This window comes from Sus scrofa, chromosome X (assembly GCF_054392235.1).
Source record: "Sus scrofa isolate SSC_HxYL_T2T_F1_AM1 chromosome X, Sscrofa_HxYL_maternal_Yorkshire_Landrace_v2.0, whole genome shotgun sequence".
Lineage (NCBI taxonomy): Eukaryota > Metazoa > Chordata > Mammalia > Artiodactyla > Suidae > Sus > Sus scrofa.
The window spans coordinates 97389810-97408409 of NC_139401.1; the positions used below are offsets into that span (position 1 = coordinate 97389810).

The 18600-nt window shown below is 41.0% G+C and overlaps 1 protein-coding gene across 8 annotated transcripts in view; it reads left to right on the top strand.

The window, feature by feature from the left end:
- RNF128 (ring finger protein 128) overlaps positions 1–18600 on the top strand; it is a 98449-nt gene that overhangs the window by 52746 nt on the left and 27103 nt on the right. For 4 of the 8 annotated variants that reach the window (XM_021079706.2, XM_085008099.1, XM_003135291.7 and 1 more), the window contains exon 2: positions 15935–16182. In XM_021079706.2, the coding sequence (XP_020935365.1) occupies positions 15935–16182 (248 nt within the window). Of the gene's footprint in view, positions 1–6966; positions 7093–15934; positions 18445–18600 lie in introns of those variants that run through there. The other 4 variants (XM_085008100.1, XM_085008101.1, XR_014835515.1 and 1 more) reach the window with 4 other exon arrangements.

Sequence of the window (18600 nt, forward strand, 5' to 3'; positions counted from 1 at the left end):
GTGTAATGTTGACCAAACCTCTACCCCATCTTTTCCATGTGTTTCAACTTAAGGGCTTTGTGTTTGGTTTTCCTAACCTATGATCATCTCAGAAGTTGGCTTATTTTAATAGCATTTATAATGTCGCCCCAGTTTTAAGAACAGAATTTTGACTTGTGGCTTAGTGAGCCATTAACAGATTTCCCAGGCGCTACCTCTTTTCTCATTTTAAAGGACTTCAACAGTCATTGAGAGGAAGGCTAGACAAGAGTGATTATATTGAGTGAGGTTTTCATTCACAGATCTACAAGCCACCTGTATTTAACACAGTTTCAAAGTGCTTTGAGGTGTAGGAGCATTGCGGGCTTTTGTTTTCCACCACCATCCGTTCATTTTGGCAAAAGAACAGGATATGTAAAAGAAACTGAAACTAGCCAGTGCAGAAGCACCAGTCACCTCCCTTGCCCCAGCCCTCAAACCCCACCACCACCACCACCCATTTTGCTGCTTCTTTCTGGCTGGTGCCTTCTGGTTGAACTGGCAAACAAGACAAGGAAATTGTTTTACCTTGAGTAATATAATTAAAGGCTAACAGATTATCCTTTGATGCTACGGAAAGCTACATGATTGCTCTATTTTTATTTCATCCTGTTGTACCAAAGGCAAATGTGTTCCATTTGAAATTGCAGATAACAGTGCAAGAACAGGTGTCCTTGAGTCAGACTTCTCTGCTTGAATTCCAGCCCTCCCAATTAATAAATATGTGATCTTGGGCAAGCAGTTGACCCTGACTTCAGTTATCTTGATCATAAAAAGGGGGATAATGGCATTCCCCTTGTGGCTCAGCAGAAATGAATCTGACTAGTAACCATGAGGACACAGGTTCAATCCCTGGCCTCATTCAGTGGGTTAAAATCCAGTGTTGCCGTGAGCTGTGATGTAGGTCAAAGATGTGGCTTGGATCCCAGGTTGCTGTAGCTGTGGTGCAGGCCTGTGACTATAGCTCCTATTGGACCCCTAGCCTAGGAACTTCGATATGCCTTGGGTGCAGCCCTAAAAAAAACAAACAAACAAAAAAAAGTGGGGGTAGGGGGTGGGCCCTAATGCCCATTTTTCTATGGAATTGTAAATAAAGTGTTTGGCATGTAGTGGTCATTTTGTAAATGTTGGTTCTCTTAAACCTTTTGCTAAAGATTTTTTACTAATCATTGTATTTCACTGTTGGTTATTATACTGTTCACTACCGCATTTTGAAAGATGTAATTGTTTTATATGTCGACCTGGGGAAAAAAACTTGTGACATCCACATTACTATTTTTATGGCAATTTCTGAGAAATGCAGGTAGAAATATAATCAAGAAACTGAGGAATTCCCTTGTGGTGCAGTGGGTTAATGATCCAGCATTCTCATTGCAGCGTATAGGGTCACTGCTGTGGAGAGGGTTCAGTCCCTGGCCAAGAAACTTCCACATGCTTCAGGGTGTGGCCGAAAAAACCCAAACCAAACCAAAAAGTAATTTAAGCCATGCTTGTCCTTCTCCCATGTGTATTTCCATTTTAAGCAGCAGCAAGACCTTAAAATCATGATGTTAAGCTTTAACAATAGAAATGGCTTTGGACCTTTTAATGGCAAAGTGGTAAAGATAAGGGGACTGAGGAATCAGGTGGATTTATATTTGGATCCCAACTCTATTATGTAATAGCTTTTTGACCTTAGCCAACTTAACCTGTTTAAAACTCAGTTTTTTTTAATCTGTAGTTGGGGGATGATAATTGTACTTCCTTCATATGGGTAATGTGAGTGATAAATTAGATAATATAGATTAGATAAATTATAATATAAAATAGATAAATTAGCACTTGGTACACAGCCTAGTTTGTTTATTTATTTATTTAGCTTTTTTTTTAGGGCTGCACTTGCAACATATGGAGGTTCCCAGGCTAGGGGTCTAATCAGAGTTATAGCTGCTGGCCTACACCACAGCCACAGCAACGCAGGATCCCAGCTGTGTCTGCAACATATACCACAGCTCACAGCAACGCCAGATCCTTAACCCACTGAGCAAGGGCAGGGATCGAACCCGCAACCTCATGGTTCCTAGTCGGATTGTTTCCCCTGAGCCACCACGGGAACTCCCATACAGCCTAGTTTATTAAGGGTAGCTTAACCACCTCCTCACCCTCAGGTAAAGCCCTGTCTTGGGGAAATGTGGGGCTTCTCAAGGCCTCTGATATGCTAACTAAACACTGTTATCTCAAAATACTTAAAATCCGAAATATCATTTGGAAAACACTGATTGCTACGCACTTGATAAGGTAACATCTTTCCTCTCTTCCTGCCCTCTCTCGCTCTCAGATTTGCCTCATATCTTCATTGTATCAAAGTTCTGTCAATGTCGAGAAGCGACTAGACCAGTTATACTGATTGGATGCCTGTAGCTTTTGCACCTTTGGGTTCTGGTGGCAAGGTCAAAATGAATACCCTCTGTCTCAACATAATGCGGTTCCTAATTGTAATGATTAATGCAATTTCCAACCGAATTCCCCTATTGCAAACTATTCCCGAAGAGAATGTACCCAAAAAGCAGTTCTAATTTCAACAAAAAATTTGAACACCCCTTTTTGGCCAGTCTTGTGGCTGGATGTTGTGGTAGGAGAAGAGTGAACAGGAAGTAGCTAAAGATAAACTATGACCTAGTCCTTTCCGTCTAGCCGTCTAGCTTACATTTTCAGCCTATATTGCCTTTTTTTTTTTTTTTTTTTGGTGTGCTAATAATAACATTTTAGTTTGGCACTCATCAATTTAGGTAGGGCTTTTAGACCTCTACCAAAAAAATGTCCCTCTCTAGAGTTTGGTAATATTTAAGGTACAGGGTACATTTCCCTTCCATACCTCCTTGTATTAGTTTTGCCTCATCTGAAAATTGGAGGGTAAGGTGGCAAGTGATGAAGGCCATGTTCAAATTTTAAGCCTAGGCTATGGCCTGTTTTTGTCTCGTGTCTTTTTTAGAGCCGCACCCACAGCAGATGGAGGTTCCCAGCCAGGGGTCGAATCCGAACTGTAGCTGCTGGCCTATACCACAGCCACAGCAACACAAGATCCCAGCCGCATCTGCGATCTACACCACAGCTCACGGCAATGCCAGATCCTTAACCCACTGAGCAAGGCCAGGGATCGAACTCACATTCTCATGGATACTGGTTGGGTTTGTTAACCACTGAGCCACAAGGGAACTCCTGTGGGCTGGTTTTGTGCTCATTCTTCCTCCCTGGAATACAGCAGGAATTTATTCAGTGGAATTCACCTCCTTCCCAAGGTCTCACATTACAGGAAAACAGAATCATTGGCTACAAGGACAAAAGAGCACCGTAATTTCTAATGCTCATTTGTATAAATTTTTTCTCCCTGAAACCTTTCTCCTGCTTATCTTTTTACTGCCCAACAAATGTCTAATTGTTTTTGACCTGTTGTGTATATGTTGTTAGTCAGCAATTACATCGCCTTGAGCCATGAAGTATTCCTACCAGATTCTGAAGAGCTCTGGGTATTGTGCAATTTATTACCCCCAAAGGCTGAATACATTGATGCTGTGGAGTTTACGGACCCCAGCATTCCTCCAGAAAACATTAATAAATCGTAATGACAAATGCTGAATTTGGTTTCTGGAAGTCTGACTACCCCCAAACAAAAACCATGACAATAGAAAACTTTCACGTAAACATTTTAATATAATGGCAGAAGACCCTATTAATCAAATGAGACACACACGACAAATGCTGCGTGGCCTGGCAATAGCATATCTTGTTATTTTCTTTTCTTCGGCATCAGCACAAATTTAAGGATGTACAAACAGTCAACCTGTTCCGACTGCTTCAAGACTTCTCTTTTATGGCCTCTGAACTTCCTCATAAGTGCCTAAACAGCCAGTCTCTTAGTGGAACAGGATGGCTGGGTTCTAAATTGAACTTGGTCCTAAAAATGGCATCTGTCCTAGCTCCCGAATGGAAGTGTGAAACTGCCGTGGGCTCAAGCCCCAGGATGAAAAGGGATTATTGCCCTAGCAGTATGGTGACTTCAATGAGATCAGCTCCTGAGCAATAAGCAGCACACTAAACCCAAGGTCTGTAGAGTAGGATTAGTATTGAACTTGTTATCTGTGTGTAGATAATATGTCCTTGCTGTAGGCAGCCTTGTCTTGAGTATGTGTCATCTTTGAATGTAGGGAGGAGACACATCTTAGACTTTGTTCCCCACAGTTATCTTTCAGGATGAATTTGTTTTCAGACTCAATCAAGATTCAAAGCATCACTAAATATAGCATATTAAAATCGCATTCCTCAAACATTTGTCCGATTTGTGTTATTGTGCCCGGTACTCTGCTAGACGTTGTAAGTTGTAGTTACAGTGATGAAAGACCCCCATCCCTCACCTGAAAGAGTTAGTTCATAGTTAAGTGAACTCAAGTGAACCAGATAACTTCAAGGGAGGCCTGCACTAGACAGTGTCAAAGCCGAATATCCCACAAAGATGAGTCAGGATCTTATAAAAGGAGGTTGAACTTTATTCTGCAGGTGACATGGCGCTCTTTAAGGGCCTTTGGCAAAGGGATAACACAAACGTTTTTCCCATTTAGAAAAATTTATCTGGTAGCCATGAGCAGAACGAACTGGAGGACCAAGACTGGTGTCTAGGAGACCAGTTGGGAGGTTGATACGATGATTTAGGTGACAGACAATGGTGACACCACAGATGTATTGTCACAGGAAAGAAATGGGCCTGTTTCTTATGTGACTAATTTTCAAACTTCCCTCTGTGAAGTACTCACTGAGAAAAACAAGTCTATCGGCAAGAGTTTTTCTATGCAGGGTGAAGGATTGGCATTGATCTGGCTGGAATGACTATAGACTACCTTGAAACTGCTCAACCATAACAGCAGTCAAGCTAGAATCAAACAAGAATCAAACAAGAAAAACAGATCACAGTAGATCTAAGGCAGAAGCAGATCTGAAAATCCAATGCTCGTCTATTAAGTCTGACATTAGAGATTTGCACAAATGTCAGTGCCACTCTAACTGCATTTTGGGGGAAAATATAATTATTTTCAATTAAAATGTTGATTACATTAATACAGCTATTTAAAGTGAATGGATACATAAATATTTGTAAAATTCCTCTGTTCATTTCTAATATGGTTCATGTAAATAGGAATAATCTGTATAAACACAAGTTCTCTTTGGAGTCCTTATTGGAGTATAAAGGAGTTCTAAGTCCAGAAACTGGGAGAAATGCTGATCTAGCTCTTGGGATCCTAACCATATGTTAAACATACCGCAAGTGGAAATTAGAATAGGCCAGGCAGGACTAGTTTTTTAAAGAATAATTCTAAGGATTGTTTACCTGTGAATATGATATGTCATCCACAAATTATGCATCTGTGATCTTTTGAACAGCATTGCTTCTAATTCCCTAGTGTCTTTAATATGCTGTTTCCTGAGGGTTCCATCTGCCAGAGATTTTTTTGGTGCGATGTCAAATCGGTGACCCATTCCCTAGTGTAGTATTACCTTCAAAACCTATAGCAGGAGTATCTGGAGGTACAGGACAGAAAGAAGGGCAACTTGCTGAACTACACATGGCGGGCCATGAGCCTCTGTTGCATTTGTTGGCTTAAAAGGATGATAATAATAAAAGGTGATTTTGTTCATCTTCACAGTCACCACCCCTCCCGCAAAAAGATAATTTGTAACAATGCAAAAAGTTAAGAACCATTGCTTTAACCAACAGGCAACCTGTGCTAATGCCTATTTCACATTTTGCAATAGATTAGAATTTACCTAAAGGTTAGTTAGGAATGGAATGACATAATAAAGAGATGTGCAGGACTGATTTGTCTGGTTCCCAGTAAACCCCAGACATACATTTGCAGGTACTTTTAAGAAATCATTTGTATATTTGTTGAAATGCAATGATAGAACTAATTTTATTAAGTCAAGAGAGCTGCTATGAAGCAGTCAGTTTAAGAAACTAAATTTGGTTCACTGGTGACTGGCAATAACCAAAAAGGGGCAAAAAAAAAGTTTTACAAAACAGGAATTTGAAGAAAGAGCAGCTGGTCTGGCTTAAAATTTTAGGTAATTTTTTTTTTTTACTGGTTTAAAAAAATGGCACTTTCCTGTTGTGGCTCAGCAAGTTATGAATCTAATTAGCGTCCATGAGGATGGGGGTTCGATCCCTGGCCTCACCCAGTTGGTTAAGGATCTTGCTTGCCTAAAGCTGTAACGTAGGTTGCAGATGTGGCTCGGATCTGGTGTGGCTGTGGCTGTGGCGTAGGCTGCAGCTCTAGCTCCGATTAGATCCCTAGTCTGAGGTACCTCCATATGCCACAGGTGTGGCCCTAAAAAGCAAAAAATAAAAATAAAGAAAATGGTACTTAGACATTTGATCAGGCCAATGGATCAGTGACTCGATCTGGGGAGCTTTAGCATCCCTCTTTGTTTTGTTTTGTTGGTCTTTTTGCCTTTTCTAGGACCACTCCTGCGACATATGGAGGTTCCCAGGGTAGAGGCCACAGCCACAGCAACTCCAGATCCTTAACCCACTGAGCGAGGCCAGGGATCAAACCTGCAACCTCGTGGTTCCTAGTCAGATTCGTTAACCACTGCGCCATGACGGGAACTCTGGGGCATCCCTCTTTGAAATACCCTGAACTCCCCCAGTTTCCCAGAGAGTTTGGGCTATATGGGGGAAAACAGCCTTTAAAAGCTCCTGTAGACAAAACGAATATCCAGAAGTTCACTTGAGTTGGTTCCAGATTTTCTAATGGAGGTTTCTTAGAGAATTATGCTGAAATTCTTCACACCTAGAACTAGTTCCCTCCAGACACAAGTGAATTCAAAAGTGCTGACCCTATTGAATTATCAGGATATTGGGCAATCTCGAATGTCTGCTTTGCTTTAAAAGAGCTACTTTGGCCTACAGTTGCCCTTATTGGCTTGTAAGCTGCTCCTGGTGAATACTTCTTTTCTAATATAAAAAGTGGAAAACCGGTTGAAAGGCATACAGGTACAGCTTTCTTCACCTCTTCATATTTTGTGTTTGAATGTCAACATACTGTAAGTATGCCATCATTATACTTAGGATATTTCATATATTGTAAAATGTTTTAGAGTTTATTTCACATTTTGACATGTTAATACTAAAATGTGGAGGGAAAAGATCAAGAAACACAGGGCTCACTGCATGGTTTGCACTTGATAAATAATTTATTCAATGAATTGGTCTGTGTTCACAGATAAATAAGATTAAACCAAAACCACAATATCATTAGTTTTGTGTTTTTTTTTTTTTTAAGAAATGCATGGGGTTGGCCACTAGCAGGATCCTAGGATCAAATATTATATATTATGAATAATAACTAGAAAGTGGTTTGTTGTTGTTGTTGTTTTCTCTTTAGGGCTGTACCTGTGGCATAAAGCAAGTTCCCAAGCTGGGGGTCAAATTGGAGCTGCAGCTGCCAGGCTATGCCACAGCTACAGCAATGTGGGATCCGAGCCACATCTGTGACCTACGCCACAGCTCACGGCAACTCCAGATCCTTAACCCACTGAGCGAGACCGGGGATCAAACCTTCGTCCTCATGGATATTGATCAGATTCGTTTCTGCTGCGCCACAATGGGAACACCCTAGGTAGTGTTTTTTAATCTGTTCCTTCTCTCCGAATACTCTAGAGAGCAGAGTGAAAATGTGAAAAAGGTGAGCAACTCATGTTATTTATGATTTTTAAGTACTGTGCTCAAGGATTCCCTATAGAATTGAGTGACCGCTACATTTGTCCTATCAAGATAAGTGGTCTTTAAGTTTTGCTAGACCCAGGAGCATGTGTTTAAGCAATAAGGGTCCAGATTAGCTCTTCTTTTTTTTTTTCTGTCTTTTTGTTTTTAGGGCCTAACCCACAGCATATGGAAGTTGCCAGGCCGGGGGTCAAATCAGAGCTGTAGCTGCTACCCTAGGCCACAGTCACAGCAACGCAGGATCTGAGCTGTGTCTGCGACCTAAACCACAGCTCACGGCAATGTTGGCTGTTTAACCCACTGAGCAGGGCCATGGATTGAAGCTGCATCCTCATGGATACTATTTGGGTTTGTTACCACTGAGCCATGATGGGAACTCCCAGATAAGCTCTTGTTGACGATTAAATTATCAAGTATAAAGTGCTGCTAATACACTGAAATTGTAAAAATAACAGTTTTTAAAATCAGATACAACGCATTAAAATTTATGAATATGAGTTCCTGTAGTAGCTCAGCAAAAATGAATCTGACTAGTATCCATGAGGACGCAGGTTCGATTCCTGGCCTTACTCAGTGGGTTAAGGATCTAGCATTGCCTAAAGCTGTGATGCAGGTAGCAGACACGGCTCAGATCTGGCGTTGCTGTATCTGTGGCATAGGCCAGCAGCTGTGGTTCCAATTCAACCCCTAGCCTGGGAACTTCCATATGTCAAGGCTGCGGCCCTAAAAAGGCCAAAAAAAAAAATTATGAATAAATCCTTGAAACAAAGTGCAGATTTAGAGAGATTCAAATCCTGAAATGACAGCTGTTCTGTGATCAGGGTTTACACCATAATGGTTTGTTGTCCAATTAATGATCAGTTTTCCTCATCGAACACTTTTAGCATATTAAGGATTTATATTGAAGATTTTTCTTTTTGGGGGGGTGGGTGCAATGATTTTTGGAAAAACAATGAAATTAATAGTTGATTTGGAAATTCTGTAAGGATAGAGGAAGAGATGTAGTCATATAACTTTGTCGGACTTCATTTCAGAGCTTAGTATAGCGCCGTCTCCTTCCGGCAAAAGCTGCAACCCAGTGGTCTGATTCCCACCTCAGGGTTATTTTTGCCACTTTATACTTCCTTCCGTCAAACTCTAGTCTGTTTCTGAGTACCACTTTTTAAAATAAAGAGCACTGCCAAATTCAGAAATATCAAATTAGGAGTTCCCGTTGTGGCTCAGTGGTTAACGAATCCTACAAAGAACCATGAGGTTGCAGGTTCGATCCCTGGCCTCGCTCAGTGGGTTAAGGATCCGGCGTTGCCGAGAGCTGTGGTGCAGGTCACAGGCGAGGCTCGGATCTGGGGTTGCTGGGGCTCTGGCGTAGGCCAGTGGCTACAGCTCTGATTAGACCCCTAGCCTGGGAACCTCCATATGCCGCAGGAGTGGCCCTAGAAAAGGAAAAAGACAAAAAAAAAAAAAAAAAGAAAAGAAAGAAATATCAGATTAAATACAGTTTTTTTATATTCAAATTATTGGACATTAAAGGAAAGTAAGTTGTCTTTTTTAATACAGGAAGCTATTTCTTCTAACCCGGTGTCAGTTTGGAATGTGATTTAGAAATTATTTTTTCTGCTACTGGCCATGGTAATGGATATGCACAATTCGTTTCACTGGCTTAGGTCAGATTGTTCCTGGTGCTGAATGGTTAATATATACCAGACATTTGCAAGTGCCTAGAGGGCAGAGATTATATTTTATTCCTTTCTGTAGCCCCAAGGCCTAGCTAGCACAGTGTCTGGCATGTGGGTAGATACTCAACAAAATACTTAATGAGTTTGGAAGTACTGTCTTCTGGATAACTGATCCATAAGAAGATGACTTGAATGATAGCCTTGATCTTATTAGCACTGTGTTTTAATCAGTTGGGCTGTGCACCCCCATATTTGGCTTCTTATGCCTGGTACTTTTCAAAGGAGATCGTTTTTATAGCAGATTTTGGATAGAAAAGTGGAAAGCTTGACAACTTGTATAAGAGGTTATATATTAGTACATCAGCATTGGTTTTAAAGATCAACTTTTAAGTGGCCCAGTGGGTTAAGAATCAGGTGTTGTCACTGCGGTGGTAGATTTGATCTGTGAACAGGGAACTTCAATGTCTGCAGGCAAAATAAAAACCATCAACTTTAAGAGTGGTTTAAGGAAATAGCAGTTTTTGTTTTGTTTTGTTTTTTGCCTTTTGTCTTTTGTCTTTTTAGAGCCGCACACGCGGCATATGGAGGTTCCCAGGCTAAGGGTCTAATCAGAGCTGTTGCTGCCGGCCTACAGCACAGCCACAGCAACGCCAGATCCGAGCCGCATCTGCGACCTACACCACAGCTCTCGGCAATGCCGGATCCTTAATCCACTGAGCAAGGCCAGGGATCGAACCCGCAACTTCATGGTTCCTAGTCAGGTTCGTTTCTGCTGTGCCATGACGGGAACTCCGGAAATAGCAATATTTTTAAAGATTGTGGTAAAACTATTTCCATTTAATACACTGTTTACTACTGTGAGAGAGTAAACAGATATGCAAAATTCTGCCACATAAAGAACACAGATTCAGTGATATGTTAGTTTTCTGTTAACTGCACTTGTTTCTTAGGTGTCTGAACTCCCGTATTCAAGAAAGATCCAATTCTATTTATTTATTTATGTATGTATGTATGTATGTCTTTTTAGGGCTGCACCCACAGCATATGGAGGTTCCCAGGGCAGGGGTCGAATCAGAGCTGTAGCCGCCGGCCTATAGCAGGATCAGATCTGAGCTGCGTCTTCGACCTACACCACAGCTCATGGCAATGCCGGCTCCCTAACCCACTGAGGGAGGCCAGGGATCAAACCTTTGCCCTCATGGTTGCTAGTCAGATTGGTTTCTGCTGAGCCACAGCAGGAACTCCGATTCTTTTTTCTTTTTTTTTCTTTTCTTTTTAGCGCAACACCTGCAGCATATGGAGGCTCCCAGGCTAGGGGTTAAATTGGAGGTGTCCCTGCCAGCCTACACCACAGCCACAGCAATGCAGGATCCAAGCTGCATCTGTGACCTACACCGCAGCTCCCAGCAATGTCGGATCCTCAACCCACTGAGCAAGGCCAGGGATCGATGGATACTAGTCAGGTTCTTAACCCACTAAGCCACAAATTCCCATCCATTCTTTTAATCAGTAAAGAAGCGCTTTGAGCTTCTCTATCTAGGAAGGGGATGGCAATACCTCATCCTTCCAAATAGGCAAAAGATTGTATTTTAATTATAGCTTTGAAAAGAATGTCATTCTTCACATTTTCTAAATCTTATGTAAGATGAGAAAAACTTCTGGCCTTTGTGTGCATTTTCAGTGTTCCCTTCACTTTATGTTCCTCCACATGCCAGAAATCAGAGAAATTCAACGTTCAGAATAGGTTCTGAATATGACCACATCTATATTATAATAAATGGCTAACTTAAGATACAGAATAAGTTCTATGATGAGAGTCCTTGCACTGAAGCCCTCGAGCTCTCTCTGTAAGACTGTTTTATTCTTTGTTTAGATCCCAGCTTGATTGACTTTTCAGAGTTACACTTTATTGAAGTGTGAAATTAGAAAGAGGGGAGAGATGCTGCTAGAAGCAGCAAGTGAGAACCTCTCTCTCCCTGAAAGAAAATTTCCCAAAGTGAGAACTCAAAAAAGATTCCGACTGGGTGACTTCTAAGGTCCATTCCAGCTCCCCACATCTATAATTTTGGTGATAAATCATACCAGTTTGGGAACAGGTAACCTAACTACGGTATTACATAATGGCTTACAAAAATGATCCCCTGTCAATAACAAACCATAATTAGTAATCGGTATATCCTTGTTAGGAAAAATAGGGCAGCATAGATGACTTTTTAAAATGTTCATTGAAAATGGTTGAAATTAAGAAGTTCCCTGGTGGTACAGCAGGTTAAGGATCTGGCATTGTCACCTCTGGGGCTCAGGTGTGGTGCCGTTTCAGTCCCTGGCCCCAGAACTTCTGCATACCACAGATGCAGCCCAAAACAAACAAACAAAAATGTTGAAATTAAGTAGTTGTATAAGACTTTTTTGTGACTTGGAAATTCTACTTATATGGAATACCTAATTCCCTGACAGTAGCAGATAAACAGAAGCATTACTGTAGTTATTTAAAAGACAGCCTCTGCCCTTAAAATGTTCCTGATTGAGAGAGGGAGCATGGCATGCCAATTGAAAAGCAAAGGAAAATAAAGTACCAGCTAGGCGTTAAAAACGACGTGACCGGGGACCGGAGAAGGAATTTACATTTTTCACTTGGAACTTGGGAAAATAACATTTGAGCTGGGACTTGAGTAATACACAGACGGGCAGAGAAGGAAGGGGGCGTGTCAGAGCAGGTATAAGACGTTTTAGGCTGAGGGAACAGAATGAACAGAAGGCAAGTTCGGAAAAATGAATAACAAGAGCCGATCCCATGTGGCTCGACCTAAGTGTTCATGAGATGGAGTGTAGTGGGGATACATCAAATTGGAGAGGCTGGTTTGCGACCAGATCTTACAAGGCTTTAAATGCTAGGCCCAGGAGTCAGAAATTTAATGAGTAATAAGGAGCCACTAAAGACTTTTGAGCAGGAAAGAGGCGTGATCTAACCAAGTGATGGCAAGAGGCAGCCTGGAAGGTAAATGCCAATGAAACTTTAGGGGAAGGGGAAAAATTGAGGCCAGAGTGACCAGTCAGGAGGTTACTAAAATAGTTTGGGCAAGGAAATTATGAGGCCTATATTATATAGGCAGCAGGAATGGAAAGAAGGATCTCTTAATGGGCGATGCCAAGGAAGCAACATCTACAGGACTGCCTAGGTTAGCAGTCAGTATTCAAACGTGGTTCTGACATTACTAATCCAGGTGACCTGAGCATTGCAATGCCATTAACTGTGATTGGGAACAGTGGGAGGGGAGCAGTTTTTAAAGAGTTTCAAGAGAGTGAGGAGGAGGAGATAAATAATAATGCTTAGAAGTAAGTCTTTTATGGGCGTTCCCTTTGTGGCTCAGCGGTTAACGAACTGGACTGGGATCCATGAGGACGAAGGTTCAATCCCTGGCCTTGCTCAGTGGGTTAAGGATCTGGCATTGCTGTGAGCTGTGGTGTAGGTCACAGTCGAGGCTCGGATCCTGCGTTGCTGTGTCTCTGGCATAGGCCCGTGGCTACAGCTCTGATTAGATCCCTAGCCTGGGAACCTCCGTGTGCCTCGGGTGCGGCCCTAGAAAAGACAAAAAAAAAAAAAGTCTTTTATGTGACTAGAAAACTAATCAACAGGTAGTTGGACTACATATAGCATATATGAATATGAATTGGGACAACTGGAGCACAGCATTGTTCCTTATGTGTAGACAATGTACGTTCCTTGACTATCCTTTTAAATCTCTATTTGACCACAATGGCCAGTATGTTCCTGAGTATACACCCCCACCACCCACCTCATATCTTCTAAAAGAATGCAAACTTATTTCTAGGAGTCAAAAGTATTTAGAAGGGCACAGCTGTGATTTTAAAAGAATTTTTTTTGTCTTTTTTTTTTCTTTTGCTATTTCTTGGGCCGCTCCCTCGACATATGGAGGTTCCCAGGCTGGGGGTCGAATTGGAGCTGCAGCCACCGGCCTACACCAGAGCCACAGCAACTCGGGATCTGAGCCACATCTGCGACTTACACCACAGCTCACGGCAACGCCGGATCCTTAACCCACTGAGCAAGGCCAGGGACAGAACCTGCAACCTCATGGTTCCTAGTCAGATTCGTTAACCACTGCACCACGACGGGAACTCCTAAAAAGAATTTTTTTATGGCTGCACCTGCAGCATGTGGAAGTTCCCAGGCTAGGGATCAAATTGGAGCTGCAGCTGTCAGCCTATGCTACAGCCACAGCACCACTGGCTCTGAGCCACATCTGAGACCCACACCGCAGTTGTAGCAACGCTGCATCCTTAACCCACTGAGCAAGGCCAGGGATCGAACCCAAATCCTCACAGAGACAACTTTGCTGCACATAAGAAATTAACACAACTTGTAAATCAACTATACTTTAATAAAATTAAATAAAAAATAGCCAAAGATATGAAGGCAAAACCAAATTATCATGTGTCCTCAGGCCTCATTTTTAGAATGATCTATGCTTTCAAAGATTATACAGGTTACAATATCAGAAATGAATGCTAGGTTATATAATTAATCAAAACATTATAACCAGAAAGCTTTCCTGCTAGCTTGTCAAGAGAAAACAAATAACGGCAACAAGAATAAAAAAAAACTGAAATAATTTCTGTACTTTTAGCGCCAAAGCTAGAAATTTAAAGGCCCCAAATAAATAGAAAAATGAGCCTCTCTCTTGCAAAAGAGCCAATTCTCTAGGGATATTTGGATTATCTACTGATAGAAAAGATGCAGCAGAAGACACGTCAGCTTCCTTCGCCTCCCATTGCTTTTGAGCTTTTCCTCATGTAAATGAGAAGAGTGAGTCGCCAGTGTTACCAAACTGAGTAATGGCAAATGAGTCAGTAAAGTTATATAGAAGGCTTTAACTCGATGGCTATCATTGGTAAAAAGTGTCTTTTGGCACATCTAGGATCTTTAATAATACTCTACACATATATTTTTTGAATCAATAACTTCAAGTGGGGAAAGGCTGTTGATCTGAAGACTTTGGCCACTGAGGGCTACAGATTTAAAGGATTACTTGGGTAATAATTCTCTGTTCGTTGCCTTTTAAAGCCTCTACTCTTGGTTTGATCATTGAAAGTATGAATACTATTAACATTCAAAGAAGCCTCTTCTTTTCCTAAATATTATTGGTCTCAGGTGATTTAAACTAGAAGGAATATAAACTTTGATAAGCATTGGAATATTGTGAGTAATCTAACATTCCCACACCATTGGGAAAGATAAAGTCTGTCCTTTATTTTTATCACAAGATTATAAAGTCCATAAAGAGAAGAGTGTTACACAGATTTGGCCTTTAGACTAAGACTTAGACTATTAAACAAGTAATAAGTTTATGCAACAGAAGAAAGGGTGGGGGAAAAATGTAATTGTAATGTATACATGTAAGGATAACCTGACCCCCTTGCTGTACAGTGGGAAAATAAAAAAAAATATATTAAAAAAAAGTAATAAGTTTAGTCTTGACCTTAATTGTGGTTGAATAAAAACACATATTTCTATCAATTTTACATATTACAGTCATTACTCACCTGATTAGGTCCACGCAAGACCTTAGAGAACCTTGGACAAATTTTATATTGCTTTTGAGGATATAGAAAAATGGCACATGGACACACACATTTATATACAAATATATATGTTGTACATTTGGGCTTGTAATTATTATTTGTCTTAAATTACTAATCCTGATATGTTGATCTTTATACATTTTAGTAGTGAGCTCATGAGACAATCTATCTCTTTATAAATTGGGAAACATAGAGTTAAATATTTTTGTCTTTCCCAAATCTCAGATTCTCTAGAATGATTCCCTACCATCCAGGTGACTATTTGTCTTTAAGTAAGCCTTCAGGAGTTCCCGTCGTGGCGCAGTGGTTAACGAATCCGACTAGGAACCATGAGGTTGCGGGTTCGGTCCCTGTCCTTGCTCAGTGGGTTAACGATCTGGCGTTGCCGTGAGCTGTGGTGTAGGTCGCAGACGCGGCTCGGATCCCGCGTTGCTGTGGCTCTGGCGTAGGCCGGTGGCTACAGCTCCGATTCAACCCCTAGCCTGGGAACCTCCATATGCTGCGGGAGCGGCCCAAGAAATAGCAACAACAACAACAAAAAAGACAAAAAAAAAAAAAAAAAAAGCCTTCGTATAAGAGGCAAATTGGGCCCCAAACATGATATACTTTTGAATTATAGGGGGCAAACATGAGGTGAGAGGAAGTATTTGTTATATGTCATAGCTTCCTTACTAAACTGTGAGTTCTTAAAGATCAGTAACTAAGTCTCAGTATATTTATATTCCCTGTAACTTACATATGTGTATGTCCCCAAAAATGTTAATTGAGCGAATGAGTATCTTTCCTTTGTCTCACTGGGTATCATTTGAAATCACTTTAGCAATTGGATTTTTATACTAAGAATGCTTTACCAAACTAAAACTGAATTATTCTTCTTTTACAGGTGCAGGAGATATTGTTGCAATCATGATTGGCAATCTCAAAGGCACAAAAATTCTACAATCTATTCAAAGAGGAATACAAGTGACAATGGTCATTGAAGTAGGGAAAAAACATGGCCCTTGGGTGAATCACTATTCCATTTTCTTCGTTTCTGTGTCCTTTTTTATTATCACGGCAGCAACTGTGGGCTATTTTATTTTTTATTCTGCTCGGAGATTACGGAATGCAAGAGCTCAAAGCAGGAAGCAGGTTTGTAATGGTCCTTATTTTCCAATATAAAAATATTTCACTGTTTTAATTGTAGACGCAGTGTCATGCATTTTAATATACTTCACTTGCTAGACAACAATCCATGCATATGTAAGTATGTTGGCTTCCAGCCTCTCATATCTCTTATTTTCTGAAATTTGTTGATGGCCTTAATCCTTCCTGGTTAAGTCTCCTAATACCTCATTAGGGAGCACAGCTGGCATTTAAGTATATATGGGTGCAAATACATATGTTCTTTTACACATTTTTTCTAAATTAAAAAAGCATTTTACATGCAATATAGAATATTTAGAAACCAGAAAGTACAAGAGCAAAGACCTTCACCCCAAACTCCATATAACAACAGAAAAACCGTATTCACCACCCAAAGGGAACCATGGTTATTTTACATATGTGTGTGCCTTTGCATGTGGGGGTAGGGCTGGGAGGAGAGACTAGGCCGACTGTCATGAGCAGGCAAGTTTAAAGATCTAATTGTGCATAATATAGTGCTAGGCTCCAAACAGAGTCACACATTCATAATGTCTCCCATATTTTACCCACTGATGTAGAAACAGGTGCAACGTATAGAAATAATAGAGCAAAAATCCAAAGGTGTTACTGAACAGGGAAGTTTGTATGACATAGATCCTACCACCTTTAAACCGCCCCTCATCCCCCTGACTGAGGGTATTCTCACTTCTCTCCTTACCCAGCTTACTTCTGCGGCCGCTCCCATGCATACATCTTCGGTTTCCTTGGCCCTTCTCTCCCTTTGTTACACTTGCTGTCAAACCCCAATCCGGATTCAATCCTCCTTCCCACCTACTACATGCCCGTTCTTTGCTTGACTAAAATAGCAGAAAAACATTGTTATCTATACAGGCTCATCTCACTTGCAGTTTATGACCACAGACTCAGTGTGAGCCCTTAATGCTGCCCAACAGTCACGCCATGTTTTCTTAGCCATTTCCTCTCCTTTTCTAGGTGACTGATCAAGCATACATATTCCTTTCTCCTTAAACCTCCAACACTTCCTCCAATTTTTTTTCTCTCACATTGTATTTTGGATCCTGTTCCACTGAGAAAATTGAAGTCCTCAAGAGTACACAAGCTTCCACCACACGTACCCATCTAATCTGCATCTATGTCTGTCTGTATCTTATATCTTCTGCCTTGTCTTCTGTGGCTGTAGACACACAAACGTGCTGTTAATTGCTTCCGTTTTCAAAAGAACTTTTCTTGGCCCCAGGCTGGAAGCCTAGGAGTTATTCTTTATTCTTCTCTTTCTCTCATTTCCCATATAACCTCCATCAGCAAGTCCTGTTGTTTCTACCTTCATTATATATCTGGAATCTGAGGACTTCTCGCCACTTTCATTGTTTCCACCCTGGTCCACGCCACCATCATTTTTTTAACCTCTTCTCCCTCTCCAGAATTCTCAACACAAGAGGGGAGCGTTGTGCCACTTCTCCAGAATGCTTACTAGGGTTTTAATACTTTCAACTAACCATATAGTAGGGGCAAGATTGTATTTTATATGTATGGAGAAGTTGTTCCAAACGCAGTGAAATCCTGGCCATTTCATGTACTTTTTTCTCCAATAAGCAAAGATGAACCCAATTTATATGAGAATAGGGGAGCAGTGAAGATTTCTATATGGCAAGAAAATCAATTAAATTTAGGAATGGATGAAAAATTGAAATCTTATTATAAAACCTTGGTGAAGATTTAGACACCAGCATATGGTAATAAGTGATCATTATCTCAATGTCTAGAGTTAATTGCCTTCTGTACTTCTCCTACAGAAGCAGCTTATCACTTTGGTGGCAGGTTCAGCCTGTTACTAGCTGTGGTCAAAAGGATGTTTAAAATTCCTGTGTCAGCCCATTCAATAGCTCCACACTGTGTTAATATTTGCCATTTGTACATTGTGCTGATTTTATCTCTGAGGTTGGAAAAATATTGGTATCCAGTATGACAGACTATTCAAAGGTTATAGTTACAATGTCACTGTGTTTGATTTGGGTATGTTCATGGTGGCATTTGGATTTCTGTACTCCAGGTGGGATAGCGAATCCATTAACATGATATTTAAGCCCCATTAGCTAGTAATATAGTATATAAAGAAATGCCTGGTGTTGCAAAAGTCCCACTGGATATTTAACTCTGGTCTCATCGCTCATTTAAGTCATTTTCATAGTTTGTAATTTATCTTAAGAAAATTAACGTATATACAAATGTTCAAGAATAGCATTAGGAGTTCCCATTGTGGCTCAGCAGAAATGAATCTGACTAGCATCCATGAGGACACAGGTTCGATCCCTGGCCTCGATCAGTGGGTTAAGGATCTGGCGTTGCTGTGGCTGTGGTATAAGCCAGCAGCTGCAGCTCTGATTCAACCCCTGGCCTGGGAAC